The sequence below is a fragment of the Enhydra lutris genome, unplaced genomic scaffold, assembly GCF_002288905.1.
Source record: "Enhydra lutris kenyoni isolate GAN:26980312 unplaced genomic scaffold, ASM228890v2 scaffoldscaffold68, whole genome shotgun sequence".
NCBI lineage: Eukaryota > Metazoa > Chordata > Mammalia > Carnivora > Mustelidae > Enhydra > Enhydra lutris.
Window position 1 is genome coordinate 13,643,395 of NW_019154152.1, and position 24,819 is coordinate 13,668,213.

The window sequence follows — 24,819 nt, forward strand, 5'->3', positions numbered from 1 at the left end:
CCGGACCCGGACTACGGATCCCGAAGGACTCCGGGCGGCGCGTCACGCCGTCAGCTTCAGCCAATTGGCTTCGGACAAGTAGGAAGGAGGGAGACACAGAGGCAGACAAGATGGCGGCGGCGTCTGCACAGGGCGGGAGGAGTGGTGGCGGCGGAGGCAGTAGTGGGGCCGGCGGTGGTCCCAACTGCGGGACAGGCAGTGGCCGCAGTGGCTTGTTGGACAAGGTAAGGAGCCGGTTCTTGGGGACGGACGAGAACTTGGGAGGCCCGGGAGGCGGCGAGCCCACCTTCCCATCCCCGCCCCCCTTTTCTTCTGTGGCTTCTCAGCGGCTAGTCCTCATCTGGCCCACCCTCGGAACCCTACCGGCGCTTGTAGGCGGGTGTCTCCATACCTCGCACCCCAGCTCTCTCCTCTTCCGGCCTTCTTTTTTTCTTGGTAGTGTGTATGGTCCTTAACTGTAGTCCCCACACTTAGGATAATTTATTCCCAATTTCAATGCAGCCGACACTTTTCCTCGGAGGTGCTTGGGGCCACAGTTGATGTGCCCATTTCACTGACGGGGAAAACAAGCCCAAGCCCGAAGGCATGAACACAGCTATTCGAAGTCAGCAGTCCCCAAACTCTCCACCACGACCACCACAGTGGGTGCTGCTACAGATTCTAAATGTTCTTTGACCTTTTGCTTATGGAAGTTTCTAGGCGTTTTATCACGAGTCCGAATACTGAATTTACTTGAGTATTTACTTACCTACTGAGCTGACAGGAACCCTCTTAAGATTTCTTTTTTTCTTTCTCCTTCTTCACCCTCCTCCCTCCCCCCTCATTTTACTCCTCTGCCTGCAACCAAGTGCAGTAAGTGAATCGGATTCTGAGCTTGCTGCCTGTTCTAGGTACCCTGTTTCCTTCTCTGCCCATTCATTTTTTTTTTTTTTTAACTGTGGCCCTAGTAACAGGGCTTAAAGGAAAAGAAAAAATGGAAAACCGTGCTCCTCGGTTGGCCCTTCTTGCCCTTTGCAGAGAATCTTGAAAGAAACAGTTGCATGGAGATGTAGGTCCTAGTACTGGTTCTGCCTCTAATTAGCTGTGTGACCTTGAAATATGCTTGTTCTCCCTGTGTCTGTGGGCTCATCTGTAAATGAGGGGCTTAGCCTAAAGTACACTTAGTCCCTTCCAGTTCTCTCATTGTAGGGCCCTGGGACAGTTTCATGAGAAATGTTAAGCATGGGACCATTAATATAGTAAGTAGGATTTTTTGCTGTAATGGAAAGCAGCTTTCAGACACTCTCGTGCCTAATGCATGATAGGGCCTAAGAAACAAATATGTGATCATATTGAGGGGTTCAGATCCAGGTCTTTGTGCTTCTGTTTTCAGGTGTCACTGGTTTTGAATCATATGGTTCTCACACTCTTTAACCATTTTTAAGAGGAACGAGTTCTGGGGATTGGAATGGTTAAGTTGCTCCAAGACATGTGAGAGTTTTGGGAATTGATGTTTATTTTCATACATAAACCCTGTCTTTCTGCTGGTGAGCATCTCACAGCCTTTGCTCATCCTGTCCCATTGACTGTTCTTCCTGTTCTCTTTGGATCATTACCAGCAAACATTTATCGGGGGCATTTTTTACTGAAGAGTATATGGTATCATTACATTATTGAAAGAACTTGGATCTGAGGATCATAAGATGCAGGGTTTGCTACTTTCAAACTGTATGAAGACTGGCAAGTCAGTTAAGCTTACCTTCCATCTGAAATCGTTTGGTTTTGGGGAGAACCAAATGGGGTCATATACATGAATGATCTCTGTAACACATGTTGCATACACATGCGCAATGGCAGAGGAAAAAAATCAAAAATCCTACAGTCCGAAAGTACTCAGTATAGCTGACTATAGGAAGAGGTACCCCAAATATTAAAAGTATTTGGTGTATTCAGATGTGTGCTTTTTACAGAAATAGAAATGAGAAAGAGAATGATTCCTCAGAACTAATTGATAAGGAGGTGAGGGCCCACGGAAAGACCTCACGTCTGAGGGTGGACCTGGGACCTTACTTTGGGAGAGAAGGATGGCATACTAGGTGAGAATGTCCTTGAGCAGATGGTGCTTGATGTTTCAGGTAGTGAGTTGACTGGATTGCTTTGTAAGAGACCTGTAGTGACATGACGGTAGAATCAGATTGAAGAGGGCATGGATTGCTTGGAGTAGGAAGCTGTTGAGGCTGTATAAAGTGTTTTCAGAAAATTAGTTTGGAGAGGTAGAAATTAAAAGCTTTCGAATAAGACCTTATACCATACTAATGTGTAGCATTTATTATAAAAAGAAAGACAAGTTTGAATTCTAATATAGCTTGTTAAAATCCACATGGCCTTGGATAGGTTACATGATATTACTGAACTTAAATTTCCTTATGTAAATAATGTGGGTTCCCGTATGTATTGTGGGCTTGTTGTAAATATTTTACAGTATCGGGTAAGCATTCTTTGTGAACAGCTATAAAAATAGAATGACCAGGCCATGAGAACCCTAACTTGAATAGCAGCAATAGATAAAAGGCCTTAAAAAAGAGCACTTGACAGAGTTAATCAAGAAGTGAGGGTCATAGAGGATAGAAAATAAGATCTTGTTAGGTGATTTTTCTCGGGAAATTTCGTTTCAGCTTTACATCAAGTTGTTCCTCCTCTGAATTCTCTAGCATTTATTGCACATGGGAATTAAGCTGTCACTTAATATGACATACTGTCTTATATTTTCCTACCAATTTGTATTTGTCCGATTTCCCCTGAAAGGTCCTTATAGTTCTCTGAGACAACCAACACAGAATAAGTACTTGCTTCATTAAATTTAGCAGACAAAAAAACCCTCAGATCTGCCTCCTCAGTCTTCAGAAATTGCCTTAGAGAATGATGCCTTTAATTGTCTGAAAACTGAAGGAAGGTACGGTGGAAGAGAAGATGGAGAAAAATTATTCTCAGGGGAATGAGATCTGAATGAATAGAGAAGCTTTTTTGCTCTGCAGGACTGAGAGCCTGTTACCTTACAATCTCTTTAATTTTATTTGTCTTGATTTTTTGGGGGGTCTTTGTTTCCTGCAGCTGTAATTTCACTTGCCATGAAGAAATGTAATAAAAAGATGTAAATGTGCTTCACTGTGCTTCTAGCTTTCCCTAAGCAGATGTGAATTTCTGCTCCTATGAAACTGACTTTGAGAACAAAGCAGTTCTAGTTTCCTGATCTTAAAAATAGGTATGCAAATGCAATCTTCCAACCTCCGTCACAGAATAACTTAGATCATTGCAGTAAGTTATTTTGCCCAGAATACCTCAAAGCATTTTCTTTTACCTAGCAGGCTGTAAAGAAAATTGCTTGCTTAATTGTTTTAGCTATTATAATTGACAGGTGGTATTAAATCATGCTTTCCAGAACTATATCCAAGTCTTTTTAACCTTATACATGGATTTCTGTCTCCTGGCTGGATTTGTTTAGGCTACTAAAATTGTTTGGCTATGAAAATGCAGTGTTAAACTGTGTTTTTAGAAGCTGTATTCAGATCCTTTTAACTTCATACCTGTTTAACTTCATTTCTGTCTCCTGGCTGGACTGTCATCCTGATGGTAAAACAGAGGTTTTATAATTTAATAGTTGAGGACACAGGCTCTGGAGCCAGCCTATCTGCTTGGTTTTGAATCCTGGCTGTGCCACTTAGCAGATATGTATTCTTAGACAATTTAATAAATTTTTCGTATCTCGATTTCCTCATCTATAAGTGGGAATAATAATATTTACCTTAAAATGTGTCTAGCACTATGAGTAGCACATAGTAAGCACTTAACAAAAAATATATGTAGCTACTACTAACGAGCCAGTTACTCTGGTCTTCAGCTTCCTTAGATACATATTTTTTCCTGACATCATATAAAGATATCAGACTCCGTTGGGGTTTTAGTTAAAAATACAGATTTCTGGACCTCATCCGAGACCTGAATCAGAGTCTCTGGAGGTGGGACCTGGACAGCTGTATGTTTTTACACATAGCTATTTATTTATTTCTTTCCTCTACATTTTAACAGTTACTTCCAGGTTGAGAATTATCTTAGATTACTTTTTAAATCCCTTCTGGTTCTAGTATATTAAGAGTTTTTTGTTTATTTTTGCTTGGTTTATAACTGTTCTGCTTAATCAATAGTGGTTTCTCTAAAATGTTTATAATGAGATTTTGAAATTCATCTGTTCCAGCCTCCTCATTTTATAGACATGTACACAGTTGAAGAGGGGAAGACGAAGCAACTTGTTCAAGATGAGACATTGAGTTACAGTTCCAGAATCTGGTTTCCCAGTTTTTAATCCAGTGCTCTTGCCTCTCATACTGGAGCAGGCCCTGTGCTAAATATAAATACTGCAGTAGTGGAAAGACCACCTGTTTTGAGGTTGGAAAACCTAGATTCAAGCCTTGGGTTTATCACCCATCAACCATGTGTCCTTAGACAAGTCAAGTATCTCCTTTTGGCCTCTTCAGTGGTAGCTTAGCTTGCCAGATTTCTGATATGATATGCCTGAACCCTAACCCACCCCTGAACAACGATGAACAGTTTTATGGCATTGTGTGGTTTGTGTGTGTGTACGTGTTTAAGGAAACAAGGTGCTCGCTTTTAAACATTGTTTTGCAAACTAAACTTTAATAACATCTCAAAACTCATGTTTTACTACAACAAAATTAAAAGCTCTTATGTCAAAGGACACTATTAAGAAAGTAAAAAAATAGTCCATAGACTGAGAAAATATTTGAAAACATATTTCTGATCAGTGTCTAATTTCTAGACTATATAGAGAATCTTACAACCCAATAATAACAAGACTAACTTAAAAAAAAATTTTTTTTTAAATAGGCTTTATGCCTAGCATGAAGCCCCCGGTGCAGGGGCTTGAATTCAGGACCCTAAGATCAAGACCTGAGCTGAGATCAAGAGTCAGATGCTTAATCAATTGAGTCACCCGGGTACCCCAAGACAAACTAACTTTTAAAAGAATAAAGGATTTGAATGACATTTCTCCATACGAAGATAAACAAATGACCAATAGACCCATGAAAAGATGCTCAGCATCATTTGTCATTGGAAAAATGTAAATCAAAACCACAGTGAGATACCGCTGGGATGGCTATAATAATAATTTTAAAAAGAAAAGAAAAATAACCATTGTTCGTGAGGATGTGGAGAAATTGGAAACCTCCCGCATTTCTGGTGGGAATGTAAAATGATGCAGCCCCCTTGGAAAAATGGTTTATTAGTTCCTCAGAAGGTTAAACATAGAATTACCATATGACTTAGTGTATTTCACTCTTGGATATAAACATAAGAGAATTGAAAGTGTATGTCTATACATAAAAACTTGTACACAAATGATCATAGCAGCATCATTCACAATAACCAAAAGGTAGAAGCAACGCAGGTGCCCAGAAAGTAAATTAGTGGTTGCTGGGGGCAACCAAGGGGATTGGGAATGACTGCTTATGGTTATGGGGTTTGTTTTTAGGGTGATGAAAATATTCTAGAATTAATGGTGATGGTTTTACAACCTTGTGAGCATAATAAAAACCACTGAGTTACACATTTTTAAATGGTAAGTTTTATGGTGTGTGAATTATATCTCAGTTTTAACTCATTCCTTTTTTTCTTTACAGTGTTTATGGAGTAACCTCTAAAGTTTCAAATTATTATTACTATTTTCTTAACCAGTCATTCACAATTATGTAACAGTGATAACACAGATGTTAACAGTCTCCATCTGCCACATCCCTTTTTAGCTGTTGCCTGCTCCATTTCTCTGCTCTGATCTCTGTTTTGTCAAATTTCAGTAATAGTTTTTTGTATTACTTGAACTTTCAGTAGCATTTTACTCATTGATCACTTCTTTCTTGATTTTTTTTTTTTTTTTTTTTTTTTTTTTTTTTTTTGTGGCTTCTAAGAAGATCATTTGCTTCTGGTATTCCTCCTCCTTCATTGGCCTCTGTCTTTATTGTCACTATTTTGTTTTCTCACGACCTGTAAATATTGGCAAACCCCTTTCCTCTATACTCATCTCCAGGAAATACCAGTGTCATGGCTTAAATACCATCTGTAAATTGATGATTTCCATATTTGAACTTTCAACCTGGTTCTGTCCTTTGAACCTCAGAATTACATGTCCAACCGCCTACTTGCCATGCCCACATGGATATCTAATAGTAGGTATATTAGACTTAAATAGCCAGAACCAGTCTACTTACCTCATTTCTCTGGTGTTGCCACTAATGTTCATGCTCATAATTAACACATGGTAATTATTAACTTCCAGCTTAACTCCAGTGATAAATGTAGCTGTTAATAAGACACTAGTAAGGGACGCCTGGGTGGCTCAGTTGGTTAAGCAGCTGCCTTCGGCTCAGGTCATGATCCCAGTGTCCTGGGATTGAGTCCCACATCGGGCTCCTTGCTCATCAGGGAGCCTGCTTCTCCCTCTGCCTCTGCCTGCCATTCTGTCTGCCTGTGCTTGCTCTCTCTCCCTCTCTCTCTCTCTCTGACAAATAAATAAATAAAATCTTAAAATAAAAAAATAAGACACTAGTAAGTAATTTTCTTTGCAGTATTTCTTGGTCATTTTTATTTAAAAAATAGGTTGAGGGGCGCCTGGGTGGCTCAGTTGGTTGGGTGACCGCCTTCAGCTCGGGTCATGATCCTGGAATGGAGTCCTGCATCAGGCTCCCAACTCCGTGAGGAGTCTGCTTCTCCTTCTGACCTTTTCTGCTCTCATGCTCTCTCTCTCTCTCTCTCTCTCTCTCTCTCTCTCCCCCTCCCCCCCAATTAAATAAATAAAATCTTCAAAAAATAAAAATAAATTTAAAAAATTTAAAAAGAGATTGAAAATTAAGTATGTTACCAAGAGCTATAATCTCTCTTTGAGATAATTGTGGTATTTCTGAGTTGGGATCTAAATTTGGTGATAGTGCCCGTTCTTAAGACAGACATTATTTTCTCCCCAGATTGAACATTTTTTTCTTATTTTGAATGTGTGCGTATGGCTTTAGGGATCCATATTTCCAACTCAAATAGTAATCTTACCTTTTGAGTCTAACATCAGTTTTTATAATCTTATTTTGGTGTAGAAAATTCTGAAATATCTCAATATAACTACAGAGTTTAAACATCTCAGATTCAGCATATACAAATGTGTATTTCTCCTTTGTGCATCTCTGTGGCTTTTCTTGGAAAATGACATGATGGCTCAGCTATCTAAGTCTGAATTTTTTTTATCCCTTTGCTGCTGCTCTTATTCAGCCCCTGCATCTAAATCGGTCCCCATCCGATGTATTTATCTCCATCGTTACTCCCCTCTAGACCATCTACAAGGTTGCCACTAAAAATGGCTTTAAAAAACAAAACATAAATTTGATTGTGTTGTTCCTCTGTCAGCTTAAAATATTCTCTATTGCTTTTCTCAGAATAAAGTCCAAGCCCCTGAACATAGTAAATAAGACTATCTAGGATATATTCCTCTGTCAAGTGCCTCATCTCCTATTACTTTTCCTCTTTGCAGCTTATATCCCCTTTCTAAGCTGGGAGAGACCTTTCAAAGAAGGGAGAAAGAAACTGTGTTAGTTTTTCTTAGAGCTATACTGAGTCAGAGCAGGGTCCCGCTGGCACTGCTCATCTCTGGTAGCCTTCATCTCTTCAGTTTTAAATTGAATCTTTTGAGTCTTACTGCCCTTTGTCAGCGAAGAAACTTTATGAAGCAATTCATTGAGGTCTTTATCACTGCATAACTTCTGTTTTCACATTCATTAAAATAAGAAAATAGAAGTGTTCATCCTGTTATTTCATACCCAGGGCAGTTTTGTATTACTGGACCAATGCCTTTAATGACCCAAGGATTTTGTCCTTTTTTGCCATTAAGGCCAGAAGGTGCATGGAAAACAGGAAAAGCCTGTAATCCTCAAATCATTTAACTCAGAAAATGTCTTCCTGCACTATTTACATAAGCTCAAGACCTGGATTGTGTTTAATACTCTTCCAAAGTCCTTAGAAGGTAGAGTTCTTACTACCATATCTGCAGTGAAATGTCTTCGTAGAACTTATTATTCATATCTGCAGCAGAGACTTGTAACTGAAATGAGTCTTTAACTGAAATGAGTCTTTGTCATGTTCTGTCAAAGCTATCAAATGTGTATGTTCTATGAATTGGTCAGCCATCTAGGTCTGGCAACAGGTATGCTGGTCCGATAAAGTGTTTTTCTCTCTTATGTTGGTACTGACAGGGAGGTGATCTCTTTAAACTAGGACTTTCTGAGCTATATTTTCAGTTAAATTGCAGTTGGTTTTATTTTTTTATTTTTTTATTTTTTTAAAGATTTTATTTATTTATTTGACAGAGAGATCACAAGCAGGCAGAGAGGCAGGCAGAGAGAGAGAGGAGGAAGCAGGCTCCCCTAGAGAGCAGAGAGCCCGATGCGGGGCTCGATCCCAGGACTCTGAGATCATGACCTGAGCCGAAGGCAGCAGCCCAACCCACTGAGCCACCCAGGCGCCCCTGCAGTTGGTTTTAAAGGGAGGAAAATGGAAAATTCAAATCTGTTCTGTGGGTTTCGTTTGCATATTCAAGATTAAAATCTTTTAAAGTTTTTTTATGTTATTATAATATTAAATAAGAATCAGGATACTTTGTATGGCTATCACTTCAGGGATTTGTGTCTTTTTCTTCTGTTTTTGTTTTTTTTTTTTTTTTAATTTTATTTATTTATTTGACAGAGAGAGATCACAAGTAGGCCGAGAGGCAGGCAGAGAGAGAGGAAGGGAAGCAGGCTCCCTGCTGAGCAGAGAGCCCGATGCGGGGCTCGATCCCAGGACCCTGGGATCATGACCTGGGCTGAAGGCAGAGGCTCAACCCACTGAGCCACCCAGGCACCCCTCTTCTGTTTTTTTGATGACTAAGAATCCCTTTTCTTATATTTTGTGGGAAGCAGTGTGGAAGTGAGAAAGAGAATGGGTTTTGAAATCATGAAAACTCGGTTGAGTCCTGGCTTTACCCCTGCCTTGCTGTCACTTTGTGCAAATCTTTTAAACCCTTAGTGTCATCTGTAAAAGCGGGATATTAGTCAGTTTGAGCTGCTTTATCAAAAATACCATAGATTGGGTAGCATAAACAAAGAGTTATTTCTCATGCTCTGGAGCCTCGGAAGTCTGAGATCAGGGTGCCAGCATGGTTGGGTTCTGGTAAGGGCCCTTCTACTATTTGTGGACACCCTTCTTGTATCCTCATGTGGTAGGAAGCAGAGCGGAAGCAAGCTCTCCTGCCTTTTTTTAAAGGGCGCTAATCCCTCTCATGAAAGCTCTACCCTCATGACCCAGTTGCTTCCCAAAGGCCCACCTCCTAATAGTATCTACGTTGAAATTACAATTTCAACATCTGGACTTTAGGGGAGACATAAATGTTTGTCCATAGCAGATGGCAATTGTTCTTAATAGGCTTTTCATAAAGATTAAACAAGATGGTATATATAAAACATTTAGCTTAATACATAGGACACGTTAACGCACTCAGTAAGTTATAGCTATGGTTATACCTCCCTTAAGTTCTCTGGACAAGAGCTGAGTGAGATGATTTCAGCCATGTATACATTTGTTAAGTTTAAACTAAAAGTTAACATTTTAGAAATCTTTTCCTTCTCTTTTTTCTTTATAAGAGTTCAGACATCTTTTTAGTAAGTAGCTCTTGATGCTGTATTACATCCTGATTCTGTATTACGTCCCTGATTCTGAGAACATAAAAATGTTACTGAGGGAGATGTTCTGTAAATCCAGCTAACCAGATGCAGTGTATTAGTCTTACATAATTAATAGCAACAGCAGTAGCTAATTTTTAATAAGTACTTGTTGCACACTAGGCATTTTACTGTGTCTTAAAATTACCAAAATTAATCCTCAGACCAATGTGTGAAATAGATATCTTTATCATCTTCATTTTACAATTGAGCCAACTAAGGCCATAGAAAGATTAATTTATTTGCCCTATATCATCCATTAAATGGAGAAGTGAGAAAACACAAGTAGTTGGACTCCAGAGCTGTAGTTTTTAACACTATGTTGTGCTCCTTTGCATAATAAAGGCCCACCTTATTGGGTGAAGAAAGAGTGCATTTGCCCACATCTCTTTATAGTCCGTCGGAATTCAGTTAGCTTCTGGCTTGAATTATAGCACATCTTTGAGAGTAATGCCACAAACAGAATCTTCCTTGGGGTTGAGTTCAGAAATGAAGACAAGTTAAAAATAAATTTCTATCATTGAAGAAGGGACAGTTTTATGGTGATTCGTGTATTTGTAACTTATCCCTAAGTAATTTTGTTGCCTTCTCTAACTGGCTGTGTGACACTTAATATCCCTGAATGCTAGTTTTCTAATTTGAAAGACATTGGTTTCCAGATTGAGGATTTGCTTACAGCCTAGCAGTAGTACTGGCAGTTTAATAGTGAATGAGAATTGACCTGCAGAAGGGACATCATCTTGAAATTTTAGATATACTGCATAAAGAACTTCGTGTGAGTTCTTCCAGAAGGGAAAAAGCATTGAATGAAGGATCAGGAATTAGAATGGCTTTAGGAATCCCACAAACTGTTGAGATAATGGAATACAACTTTAAAATTTTTGAAGAGAACTTACTTCTCTTACTTAAGTGTGAGGGTAGAATAAAAAGACATTCTCAGATGTGCAGTCTCAAAATTTATTTCCCATGTGCATTCTTCAAGGAAGCCCCTAGAAGATGTGCTCACAAGATCAAGGGAATAGTAAACCAAGAAAAGAGTAAAACATGGTGTCTAAGAAAAGCAGGTTCAGCCCACGAGAAGGTAAAGGGAAATAGTAAATAGTTAATAGTAAAGGGAAATTCCAGGGTGACAGCTGTACAGCAGGCCTGGAAAGCAGTCCATGCAGGTCAGAGCAGGTCAGGAGGCTCCAAGACCAATCTCTAAAAAGATGAAAATCACAGAATGCTGAATACACATATTTGCACATATTAAGAGGAGATTTAAACAATTGCAAGAGAATTCAAAACTATACTGGTGACAAATACATTGATTAAAAACAACCACCAAAACAACAGTAGCTTCAAGGTAGCTTCAACAACAGTAGCTTCCAAAACAAACAAAAGCTATCAGGAAAGAAAAAGTAATCCAAGTATACTACATGACTCATCTGTGAATAGCATTTATAATCATAATGTACCATTTGAATAATGATCTAGCCAAAATTAAGCTATTATAGAAGACCCAATCACCAGTGATCTGCTATGACTGTATTAAAAATGTGGTGGAGGAGGAGCAGGAAAAATTAATGTGAGTGTGGCGGGGATGAAATGGCTACATTTCCTCTTTTATGGTGAGAAGTCCATAGATTTAATGCCAAAAACTGAAAAATTAAGAAATAACAATGTAAACATTTTTTAATAGAGATGAATATATTTTAAAAAATCAGAAGGAGATAAAAGTAGTGTCTCTTTTGGGGAATGGGATTGACAATAGCAATGGTCTTAAAGTCAGTATCTGTGATTGTTAATTAGGCCCAGTATATACGTATCTGTAATATGCAGGTGGGAATGTGGGAAAGAGGAACTGTGTGAAGTTACAGCATCTGCTGTGTCTTAATTGGCAATATGCCTGTATCAGGGGTCCCCAAGACTATGTTCAGTGATTCACTAGGAGGACTCAACAGGACTCAGTGTGTAGTTGTACTCATGGACAAGGTTTATTTCAGCAAAGGAAAAAGATGCATAGGATGGAAGTCTAGAAGAAACCAAGTGCAAGATTCCAAGAGTCTTCTCCCAGCGGAGTCCCATAAGTTGTGCTTAATTCCTCTGGCAGCGGTGCTCTGACAGTACATGTGGAGTGTTGTCTGCCAAGGAAGCTCATTAGAAACCCAGTGCCCAGATTTTTTTTACTGGGAGCCGGTTTAGTATGTACCTTCTGCCTAACCTGTGCCCAAATGCCAGACTCCTAGAAAAACAACAACAACAACAACAACTGGTGTTTAGCATAAACCACATTATTTATACAAACGGTTTAAATCACTTAGGGAAAGTTTTTTTTAATCAGCGTAGGAGACTGTTCACCAGCCTTTCTAACTCTCGGGATAGTAGTCTCATGCCTAAATTACCTCTTTTTTGCACAGAGCCTTTCTTCGTAATTTATCCTGTGAGGTCCCACATGAAAGAAGCCAACCTTGGCTGTGCCTTTTTATTACTAAAGGAAAGCAATTTGTACTTATGGATGAAGAAGATAAGAGTGGGAGAAAAAAGTTTCTAAAATGCCTTGAATAGCAGTAGAGGGAAAATAGAAGAGTAGCATAGATTTTAGTTGATGAGCAGTTTTAAGAATTACAGAAAATAAGTCCGAAAAATAAGTTCCTGATGTCCGCCCTCCTGCCCTTTTCCGGAAGTCTCTATACTACAGCAAAGATGCTGTTTCCTCTAAAATAGGCTAAAGGTTTTTTCATGCACCCAAAATGGATTGCCTACTGGTTTGAAATTTTTATGAAATATGGTATTTGTTTACTTGATATAAAAAATTAAGAGTTGAGCATTATGATCTATAAAAGATAGGTTTATTAGAGTATTTATAGTACCCTGTCACTTAAACTATGTTCATGTAATTTGCATTTGAGAACATTTTTACTATATAAAATATTCATGTGTTTAGAAATTTTTAAAAGGCATTCTTTTTAATCAAATAAAATTGAAAGTGGTTTGAAGAAAATAAAAATCAAAAAAGCTGTACGTTGATAATTCAGTCCCACCCATGTCCCTGGACCATCTCAAGATACCTGGGTACACCAGTTTGTTTAACCAGTCCTCTGTAGTTGAGTATTTGAGTTACTTTTTTACTATTAAAAGCACTGCTGCAGTGAGTAGGCTTGTATATTAGTTTATGTGCATGCAGATACGGAAAAATTCCCAGAAGTGGAATCCAAAGTGCTAAATTGTCTTAGTATGTGTTGTACCATTTTGAATTTCTACCAACAACGTGTGAGACAATCACTGGATTCTGTACCTCTGTAGATGATGGGAATTGGAAAGGGGTTTGTCCAAAGTCATATAACTGACTGGTAATAGGACTTGATTTTTAATTCAAAATATTCTTTCCAACAGACTACACTGGATTTGCTGTTTTCCTACGGTTAAGACATGCTGGTGAAATACAAAAGTTGTTAGCTGACATTTTGTTAGTGTCTGAAAGTTCATGGATGTAAATTGTCTTAAGTTTTGTGGTCATAGAATGAAAGGATGAACTAGTGGAGCTTTTTTCCTTGTTTCCACATTTGGAAAATGAGAATGGAATATGTGAGTTCACACTGTAGTCTCTGTAGCCTAGGTAAATGTTTATTTTGGGGCTTGTAGATTTAGCTTTCCAGCATGGAAAATCTGGCAAATACTGGCAAATCTGGCAAATACTGGCAAAATCATATGAGTACTACTTGATTCTAGTGACTTAGGCTCCTTCAACTTCATTTTTAAGTGTTTGTCTTTTAGCTGTCCAACATCAGAGGACAAGGAATAAATGTACATAAACTTGAAGATGCTCTTGTTAAGTAAAAATTCAACCAAGTAATTTTTAAAGATCTAATTGGCTTTAATAATAGATTCATGAATCGGGCAGCATCCCATCTAGCAGTTAGAGGGAAGCTCCAAAAGACTACAGAAATGGAAAGATTTTTAAAGCTGGAGAGGGAGTGGAAAAAAGGAAATTATTAGCGAAGAAGCCATTGTTTTAAGGTGAAGGGGCCTATTGGTAAGTTTCCTAGTGCTGACCAGGAATTTCTTCTGTTGACTGGTTAAAGGGCATATTTCTTGGGGGTTAAAACTGCCCTTAGGTTAGGTACTAGGTCGTAGTTTACTGACTTGAGGTCTTAACCTAAGTGACACCATTTTGTGCCTGGGATGGGGGGGGGCATTTAAACACTCTCAAGGAAGTAGTTTATTTTACTTTCAGTAAGCTCCTATGCCTCTTGATTCACAACTTTTCTATTTTACAGTGGAAGATTGATGATAAACCTGTAAAAATTGACAAGTGGGATGGATCAGCTGTGAAGAATTCTTTGGATGATTCTGCCAAAAAGGTACTTTATTGAGGTTGGGAGTCTGTTAGTGTATATATAGCTTATGACATGTCTGCAAGATCTTTTTTTCTGAGACTTGGAATGGCTGTAGTTGTTAGTTTAAGGAATTGAGCCATAAAGCAGTTTCTGAAATCCTTACAGTAAATGTGGGGAGCATGTGTTAAAATATTAGTTACCTCAAGCTTCTGTCAAATTTAATTTTTGAATTCCAGAAAGCTGGTGATCAATTGTTTTTTAAGGTTACTTGGCCTAGAGCTAAGAGGGTTGAGGGAATATAGGACATTCATTCATGATTGGACATCTCTCTCTTTAAAAAGGGAAGAGGGGCACCTGGGTGGCTCACTCTGTTAAGCATCTGACTCTTCATTTCGGCTTAGGTCGTGACCTCAGGATTGTGAGATCGAGCCTCACATCAGGCCTCACGTTGGGCTCTGCACTGGGCGTTGAGCCTACTTAAGATTCTCTCTTTCTCTCTGCCCCTATCCCCCTTCTCTCTCTATTTTATTTATTTATTTTTTAAATTTTATTTAAATAAATTTTATTTATTTGACAGAAAGAGTGCACAAGCAGAGGGGAGCAGCAGGCAGAGGGAGAGGGAGAAGCAGGGAGCCCGGGACTTGATCCCAGGACCCGGGATCATGACCTGAGCCGAAGGCAGACACTTAACGACCGAGCCACTCAGGCGTCCCCACTTCTCTCTCTCTTTTTTTTTTTCTTCACTTCTCTCTTTAAAAGAAACAAGCAGGGGGAACTTTTAGCTTCCAGGGAAAAAGTTGAGGATTAAAAAAATGATGAGAAGTTGATGAACTTTTTCTCTGGGATCATTGAGAATAGCTTGCGTCTTTTTTTTGCTTGAAGTGGTAAAATCCTGATTGGAGAGGGCTGTTGGTAATTATATGATAATATAACTTTTATCATGGAAGTTAAGAATAAAAGCACATACTAGGAAGGAAGAAATCCTGTGAGCTTGATTCCTTGTTCTTTTTACTAGGTACTTCTGGAAAAGTACAAGTATGTGGAGAATTTTGGTCTGATTGATGGTCGCCTCACCATCTGTACCATCTCCTGTTTCTTTGCCATAGTGGCTTTGATTTGGGATTATATGCACCCCTTTCCAGAATCTAAGCCTGTTTTGGCTTTGTGTGTCATATCATATCCTTTATTTATGCTCAGGTTTGTTTTCTAGTGACTATTTATTAAAATCTCTACTGATAATTCTCCCCACTCCCTAAAATAAATAAAATAAACTTTGATTCTAGGGCCCGCTAGTGTTAGAATTTAACATTATGAGCTATGAGCCTCTGTAACTTTAGTTAGTGATTATCATTGATATTTGCGATTTAATGTGGTTATTTTATCTTTAATTCTGTTTAGTTATTGTAGAGATGATTATAATCCAAGTGTGAGTGCCTAAGAGCAAAACACCCATTATAGTGAGACCCAGTTCTCATTTCTAGCCTACCACATTCCCATTAGACCTACTGCTTCAAGAAACTCATTGCAGGATGTTAGGGAAGGATCAGATTTTGGAGGTTCAGGGTTCCCTGAAGCTGAAGGGCTAGACTGAGAGTTACTGAGCATGAGATAGAGGTGTGGTTTGTGTAACATGGAATTAAATCCTATTCTGGAGCTCTGGGTTTGAAATCCAAGCTGTTTTTGTGATCTTATGATAATAAGAACTTAACTTACTGGAGACTGTTTGAATGCTGCTCTGTTACAAATAGGGGCAATGCACATTCAGAATTAAAACATTAAGTGAGACATTTTATAATGTTTGGTTATGTAATCTCTCAGATTCTTTCCTTTCCCCTCTCCTTTTACAATATTAGTAGAATCATGTTTGTTACCTATCCACCTTGATTATTTCTCAAAAAGCTAAATACAAAGAACTTCTATTATACTGTCACTGTAATTATAAAAATTCCACTTGTTCATAGTAACAGTTTTCTTGTGGTTCCTACCACCTCCTCCCTAAGTCAATCTGGACATACTGAATTTTTCTTTGTAACTTAAAATATATTGGATGTCTTTTCATGTTGGAATAGTTAGGGCTGCCTTATTAATATCCACACAGTATTTTTGAGTGTCTGCTATGTGCCAGCACTGTACTAATTTAAAACAAATCATTTTGGTAGGCAGTTTACTTTTCTTAACAATGCTGCCACTACCTGAAATATTTCTTAAAAATGTGCTCTGGGGATTTTTCTTCTAGCAAGCCATTTAATAAAGCAGGCCCTGATTAAAAAAGGTATTATCCAAATTGATCCCAAATCATAGTCCTGGAATTGGCACCTTCACTCCCTTTGGTAATCAGATAAATCATCCCAGTATGAATTTTTTCACCATTAAGGCAGTTCCAAAGACTATGCTATAGGTTCTAGAGGCAGTTACCAAAGGAGTTCCAAAAAGTTTAAACTGTGAGGGCAACATTATTACAAATACATGGCTTCCCAAGAGAACTACCGTGATGAAATTTCATTTGTTTGGTGTTTAAAGCAAAACATGCATGATCTTGCTATTTTTATAATCATCTTAGTTTTACATATAATGGTAATGACTCTTCTGTGCTAGACACTGAAGATACATACACACACTTAAGGATGAAAAATGAAATAGCTAAATTTTCAGTGTTTTTATAGCAAGATGAAACTGTCTTCTCCAGGATTATCATTACAAAAGTTTTCATAGCCCTTGTCAGTTTGTGTTATTTCTTTTGTGTGTGTATGTGTGTTTTCTCCTTAACTTTATCTGAACCTATTTTGTGATGATGGGGATCCTGACGATTTATACCTCATATAAAGAGAAGAGCATCTTTCTTGTGGCCCACAGGAAAGATCCTACAGGAATGGATCCTGATGATATTTGGCAACTGTCCTCCAGTCTCAAAAGGTATGACTATCTTCATAGATCCTTAAATCCTGCTGTTGGATTTTCTTTCAGAGTCGAGTCATTTTCAGCAACAGACAATTTTATGCTTACTCCATGCAGATCATAGTGCCGGTCATGTCAAACTAAGTAAGGGGTATGAATGATCCAGAAGGTTTTTCCTAGCATTGTACTTCTGAGATTGTATTATCACAGAAGTGCCCTCAGGATAAACTGTGGGAGAAAGAACTTTGGTGGAAGGATGAAGAATAGGTCTCTTTCCCTCTGGTCAATAAACGGACCCAATTAGAATACAGAACTATGAAGGCCAAAGTTGTGAAGTGAGTTGTCATTGAAGAACCCTATTGCTTCTGTGTCTTCTGTGATCTTGACTGCAGTCTCTGCAATCAGGAATATTTGCAGCAATGCACTTGGCAACTCAGAGAAGCACATTTCAGTGTTTCTGACCAGCTGTGAGTATAACTTCATGCAGGTGACACCCGAGGTCTTTTTAGGTATCCAGAGTTGGGTTTATCTTTCAGCTCATCTCTAGCTGTATGACTTCCTGTATATCATGGAAACCATTTGAGCTTTAGTCAAAACTGGGTCAAGAATGACTCCCGAGAGTTTGGGGGAAGATGCCAGCTTTTATACTAAGTGTAAAAATAGCAAACGTCTGTGGAGCATTAACCATATACTGGGTATTATGCCAAGTGCATTATCTCATTATCTCATTCAACATCCCATTTTGTAGATAAGAACACAGACCCAAAGGGTTTACTTAATTCTTCCAGGGTTCTAGAGCCCAAAAGGGAAATCTAGCAGGTGTTCCAGCCCACATCTGAGTTCAGACTTCATGCTTTTAGTTCCTATCCTGAAAATACATGGGATAGGTCCTAGCACATAATAGGCTCTTAAATAACAAGTATAGTTAATGCATATACAAAGGTAAGCATAGCATCAACACCAAAGAGCTGCTGTCATTACCAGCTTGTGGAGATGCCTTTGAGGAGGAGCAAAATGTCCTTCTGGGGTTCCAGCTGAGTTCTGGCAGGGCTCCCACCTGCCTTTTGACCTCAGAGGTCATAAATCTATACCTTGTGCCAGGCTCCTAAAAATAGAGTTGCAGAATTCTAGACCCTAGCAACGTCTTGATTTCTTTATTTTCATTCATACATTCCATTTCATTCATATGTGCATTCAAACACACAGTGTATTTTTTTTAAAGATTTTATTTATTCATTTGAGAGAGAGCATGAGCTGGGAGAAGGGGCAGAAGGAGAGGGAAAAGCAACTCCCCACTGAGCAGGGAGCCCAACATGGGGCTTAATCCCAGGACCTTGGGATTGCGACCTGAGCCAAAGGCAAACATTCAACCGGCTGAGCCACCGAGGCACCCCTACACAGTGTATTATTTTTTAACAGCCTTATTGAGATACAGGTCACATACCATACATACACTTAAAGTATACAGGTCAGTAGTCTAGTGTGTTTACAGATAACACAGACATCACCACAGCCAACATAGAACATTTCATCATCTCAAAAAGAAACCTTGTACTCTTTAGCTATCTTCTCCCTATCCATGATCTCCCACCCCATTCCCTTAGTCTTAAAGTCGCCATTGATCTGCTTTCCATCTCTATAGATTCTCTGTTCTGGACATTTCATGTGAATGGAATCCTAGACTATATGGTCTTTTGTGATTGGCTTCCTTGGCTTAACATAATGTTTCCAAGTTTCATTCATGTTGTGGCATGTATCAGTATTTATGCCAAATATTCCATTACATGGCTATACCACATTTTGTTTAGCCATTTATTAGTTGATGGACATTTGAGTCATTTCCACTTTTGGCTATTGTGAATAATGTTGCTATAAATAATCACATACAAGTTTTTGTGTGGACATATGTCTTCATTTCTCAGGTAATGTCCTAGGAGAAGAATTGTGGGTCATATGGCAACCCCCTTGTTTTTTCCTTAGATTTATTTATCTGAGAAAGGGAGAGAGCACACATGCACACAAGCAGGGGGAGAGGGGCAGGGACAGAGGGAGAGGGAGAGAGAATGTTAAGCAGACTCTGAGCCAAGTGTAGAGCCTGATGCAGGGTTTTATCTCACGACCCTGAGATCATGACCTGAGCCAAAATCAAGAGTTGGCTGCTTAGCTGACTCAGCCATCTCAGCGACGCATATGGTAACTCTTTTTAATTGTTTGAGGAATTGCCAGACTGTTTTCCAAAACAGCTGCACCATTTTCAGTACCCTAGCAATGTACGAGGATTCTGATTTTTCCTCATTCTTGCTGATTTTTTACCAGCTGCCATGTTGTTGTTTCCTGTGGTGAGGAAATATGCCACCCCTGTTCCTTCTCATTGCAGTTAAATATGGATTCACTTCTCTTTCCTTGCAGATAGCTCCTGGCTCATTGGCACTCTCTCTAGCAAAGCTCCTTTTAGAAGTCTTGGTGACTTCATTATCCAAATGGATGATGGGTTCCAGTTCTCTGGCTTCTCTTCTGATCATTTTGTTTTCTACCATGTCTTAAACACTTATTTCCTGGACATATCCTAGACTTGGCTGATAACTAATTACCTTTAATAATTTCAGTTTTGAGTATCCTGCTTTCTGATTCCTCTTTTTCTGGTTCTCTTGTCCCATTGGTTCTTCAGCCCCAGTGCCATCCTTGATTCATTGAGCCTCCCAACTTTTTCATTGTCCCTTTTCTCCTTCATTGTCTCAGTTCTCCCTTACCCAATTTATATTCCATCATTTCTGTAGTTTAGTTACTCTCACTGCCCTAGAGCATCTTTGATACCTTCTCCTCTGTCCGCAAACCTACCCTCCTCTCCCATCTTTACTCTCAGCCTCTTTTTGTTGCTGAGATCGAAGCAGTCAGAAATCTCCCATCATTACCTGCTTGCAGTGCTCTTCAGAGTCTGTTTCTTCCTGAGATTCTGTCTGCTGCCTTCTGTCACTTTGTCTACTAGATTCTCTCCCTTCTCATTTACTTGATGTTTGCCTTTCTGCTGGATCATTCCTTGTGGCATGCAAACATGCTGTCATTTCTCCCAACTGAAGAAAATTGGTTTTGTTCCTCTTTTTCTCCTCACATGGTCTTATTTCTCTGTCCCTTTTTTCTCCTCTCACTATCTCTTGGATCTGCTTGTCTTTATTTCTCTTTTCTCATCTTATTCAACCAGCATTTGATAGTGGATTACTCTCTCTTTGTTATACTTGCCTTTTTTTTAAACTAGGTTTCTAGGATACCATAATCTTCTAATTTTCTTTTTAGTGTCTGCTTTTTAGTCTCCTTTGTGATGCCTCTAAATTTGAAATGCCACTAGTGCTTGTTACTAGCGCCTCTTCTCTATCTATATACAATCACTAGGTGTAATCTTATCTAGAATTTCAAGACTTTAAAATACCATCTATATGATGAAAATCTCTGAATTTGTATTTTCATCCTAGACCTCTGTCCTGAACTCCCAGCTACATTCCAGTTTCCTGTTTGACCTCGGATCCTAATAAGCATTTCAAAATCCACACATTCAAAATCTAACTCTGCTGTCCCTCATCCAAACCTGCATTCCCCCCAGGTTTCCCCATCTCAATAAATGGCACTTCCATCCTTCTAGTTACTCAGGCCAGAACTCAGTCATTTTGACTGCTCTCTCAGTCTTTCCAGTAGTCTTTCAGCAAATCCCATCAGCTCTGCTTTCTAAATATATCAGTCTGACCACTTCCATTTCTTCTGCTACCTCATCTCTCAATTAGGTTACTATAATAATGTCTTCATGGACCTCCACAGCTGCTCACCCTGCTCATAGTTTATTTCCAGTACAGCAGCCAGAGTGCTCTTTTTAGAAAGGAGGGCATATCCTCCTCTCCAAACCATGTCACTCAGAAAAATCTAAATCCTAAGCCTATCTTAGAAATCCATACTCATCTGTTCCTCTGCACCCCCCCACACATAATGCACATACCCTCCTTATCTCCGTGGCTTCCTCCTCTCTAATATCATTCTGTTCTTTAGGCGTTCCAAGCATGTTCTTGCCCTAGGGCCATTGCATTTGCTGTGAACTCTATTTGGATTATTCTTTTTCCAGATAGCTTGTTCTTCTCTGCTTTAAGGCTCTGCTCAAATAATTGCTTAGTGAAGCTTTTCCTGCCTACTACATTTAAAATATCACATTTTTTATTTTATTGCTAATTCTTTCATATACACTAAAGTAAAAGTCCCAAAAGGCAGAGTTGCCTTTTAGGTTCACTGCTGTATAGCCTTAGCATCTGAAACTGCCTGACATATAAAGTTAGGACTGAATGAATATATAATTATTCTTATAATTATTCTGTAATATATTGTTAGATTTTTCTGAGAATACTTTAGATGTAATTATATGTTGTGTAATTGTATAATAAGTTGTATACTACATAATATAAAATAAATACTAACTAAAGTGCATCAGATCACAACTCATCAGATCATGGCCTACCATCAGAGTTGTGGAACTGCCAGTGGAACCGGGCCTAAAAGTTCTGAGATTACTGTAAAATCAATTAATAGCCGCTGGCTGGAGTTTGAGAAAAATTTTGAGGTATTGAAAATAGTTTAAGGACTTCCACTCATAGCTCTCCAGGTTGGGAATAACTGGCTAGATAACAGTTTTGTTGTGTTTTTGTTTTTGTTTTTTAGTATGGTTGACACAATGTTACAGTAATTTCAGTTGTACAACATAGTGATTTAGCAGCTCTGTAGTTAGCTCATCGCTAGTGTAGCTACTGTCTGCATTATGCAATGTAGTGCTGTTACAGTACAGTGACTATACTCCCCATGCCGTGCCTTTTATCACTGTGACTTACGCATTCCATACCTGGAAGCCTGTATCTCCCACTCCCCTTCACCCATTTTGCGTGTCTCCCCAGCCACCCTCCTTCTGGCAACAGTCAGTTTGTTTTATGTATTTACAGGTCTGATTCTGCTTTTTGTTTGTTAATTCTTTTTTTTTTTGGGGGATTCCATATATAAGTGAAATGATATATTTCTCTTTCTCTGGCTTATTTAATTTAGCATAATACTTTCTAGGTCCATCTATGTTGTCTGTCACAAATGACAAGATTTTGTCCTTCTTTGTGACTGTGTAATATTCCATTGTGTGTATACACCACATCTTTATGCATTTATTGATGGACACAGTATCTGAGTTGACACTGCTTCCATATCTTGGCTATTGTAAATAATGCTGCAGTAAAAACAGGGGTGTATGTATCTTCAAATTAGTGTTTTCATTTTCTTTGGGTAAATACCCAGTAGTGGAATTACTAGATCATATGGTATTTCTATTTTTAATTTTTTGAGGACCTTCCATATTGTTTTCCATTATAATTAGCTGCACCAATTTACATTCCTACCAACAGTCCGAAGTGTTCTTTTTCTCCACATCCTTACCAACACTTTTTATTTCTTAGACAATAATTTATTGAGCTATGATTTTTTGAGCGCTGGTTAATAATAGGCACTGTTTTAACAATGACAGTGATCCTGAAAACTGGGTGGTAGTTATCCTGTTTTAAACATGCAGAAACAGAGGCTTCAGCAGTTGCTTTCTCTAAAGGTAGTAACAGCTTGACAGTCCACTGAATGTGCCCTAATTAAATGGAGACAGAAACAAACAGGTCACAGTCAGGGGGAGGAACGTCATCCTGCCAGAGGTTGATTTTTATAAACCCTCTTGAATGGGTGGAGATAGAGAAGGCCTTGAAAGTACCTTAAGGTATAGGTAAGGAATCTCGGGAATTCATGTAGTAAAAGATATTTCTGGCCTAAAATATGGGTAGAGCCTGAAACTTGATTGATTACAGGGAACATGGACTGAGCAGCCTGGAATTGGTGAACATCTCTGGAAAACAAAGGTTCTTCATTTTTTCATAAGATTTGGTGCCAAGTGCCAAGCTAGGAATAGAAAAATAAATAAGACGGAATTCTTATCCTTAAGAATCTCTGAGCTTAATGAAGAACACAGATGCTTAAACATCTTCCAGTAGATAATTTGATTGACAGCATGGGAGCCTAGCATTAGGCCTGGCATATGCTAGGTGTACAGTATCTGAGTTGACAGTTGATGGTATGGTGACAATTGATGGTGTATGACAAAGGAGAGTCATCTGACCCATTTTGGGAAGGGTATCCCAGAAAAGTTTATGCCTTAATATTAACAAATGGGAACTAGTCAGGTGAGATTAGAGAGAAGTGTCTACTAGGAAGACCCTTCTAGCATAACAAGTTTAAGGTTCAGAGGTAGGAAGTGGGCCATATAATTTAAAGGTCTATGACAAGGTAAAGGAGGTACACAGTAAGGCAGACATGGCAATACCTATGAATCAGAACTCATATCTTTTTTTTTTTTAAGATTTTACTTATTTATTTGACAGAGATCACAAGTAAGCAGAGAGACAGGCAGGGTCGGGGGGAAGCAGGCTCCCTGCTGAGCAGAGACCCCCCGATGCAGGGCTCAATCCTAGGGTCCTAGGCTGAAGCTGAGCTGAAGACAGAGGCTTTAACCCACTGAGCCACCCAGGCACCCCCATAACTCATATCTTGAAGGCAATTAGGAACCCTTGGATTTTTTTTTTTAAAGGATCAATCTGCATGTTACCTCTGTCACCAGTAGCCAGCTCAGCTCTGTTCTTCAAAAACACTTGATGCTCTAGTGTACTTGTTGAATCTCTATGTTTGGTTTTTGATTTATTATCTTTGCTTAGGTTCGATGACAAATACACTTTGAAGTTGACCTTCATCAGTGGAAGAACAAAGCAGCAGCGAGAGGCCGAGTTCACCAAGTCCATTGCTAAGTTTTTTGACCACAGCGGGACACTGGTCATGGATGCATACGAGCCAGAAATATCTAGGCTCCATGACAGCCTTGCAACAGAAAGAAAAATAAAATAGCCAGGTCTAAAAGCAATCATCTTTGCTGGATCATGCTGAATTTCATGGTGAGGGAGAAGGAAACAGAACTTAAAATGGATAAAGTAAGATATGTTTAAAATGTCCCTATTTTGTCCTGAAATTTTCGTCCATTCCGGATAAATGGGATTTTCTAGTCCAGATATGAGAAGTTGTAGCTCTGATATCTGCCTTTAGCCTTGGTCTGCTAATTGCATTGTTTTGATTTGCTTTTCTGGAAAAGCACTTTTGCTAGCAGCCATACAGGCTTTGTCCTTCATACCTAGTAGTCCTTTATATTATATAGCTTTGTGCCATGCAGCATTTAAAGACTCAGTTTTTAAAATTGTTAACCTGTTGCTGACTTTATTGTGTTAATTCCTATTTCAACAGCTGTTTCCCATAATTCAGGATACAACTTCTTGTGTATGACAGTTTTCCTTCACACACCATTTTTGTGGGTGTGTATATATCTGACTTGGGGGGAATTGGGAAAAAAACACAGCTTTTTAATTTGTTTAAAACAGACCTTCTGTTACATTTTGTGCTCTTAAACAATTAAAGAAGCCAATGGCATTTTTAATTTTATATCGTCTATGTTTTCCACTAGTATATCCCTGTTGATTTGTTTGTGCCCTTTATTAACTGCCATTTTCTAAAATTTTTTTCAATAAAAGGAAAGAAGATGTGAAAAAATGGAGTCATAGTCTTGATGGAAGAAACAGAGCAGCAAGTTTTAACAGTCTTACTATGATAGGTTCCTTTTGTTTTTAGGCTGTTTTACTGGTCAGAAACCTGTGCGTACCTGCAGGTGAGGAACTGCTAGCTTTCCAGGGATAACAATTATGACACTCGGTACTTGGTGCCAGCCAGTG

General features: G+C 38.8%; 1 protein-coding gene across 1 annotated transcript; it reads left to right on the forward strand.

Annotated features, from left to right (window-relative positions):
* Positions 1 to 94: 94 nt before the first annotated feature.
* Positions 95 to 24,532, forward strand: LOC111159491 (signal peptidase complex subunit 2). The gene is made up of 5 exons (XM_022522008.1): positions 95 to 224; positions 14,048 to 14,131; positions 15,123 to 15,283; positions 16,886 to 17,020; positions 23,761 to 24,532. Exons 1-5 carry the CDS (start codon positions 111 to 113, stop codon positions 23,945 to 23,947), a joined length of 681 nt encoding a protein of 226 aa, XP_022377716.1. The 5' UTR covers positions 95 to 110; the 3' UTR covers positions 23,948 to 24,532.
* Positions 24,533 to 24,819: the final 287 nt, after the last annotated feature.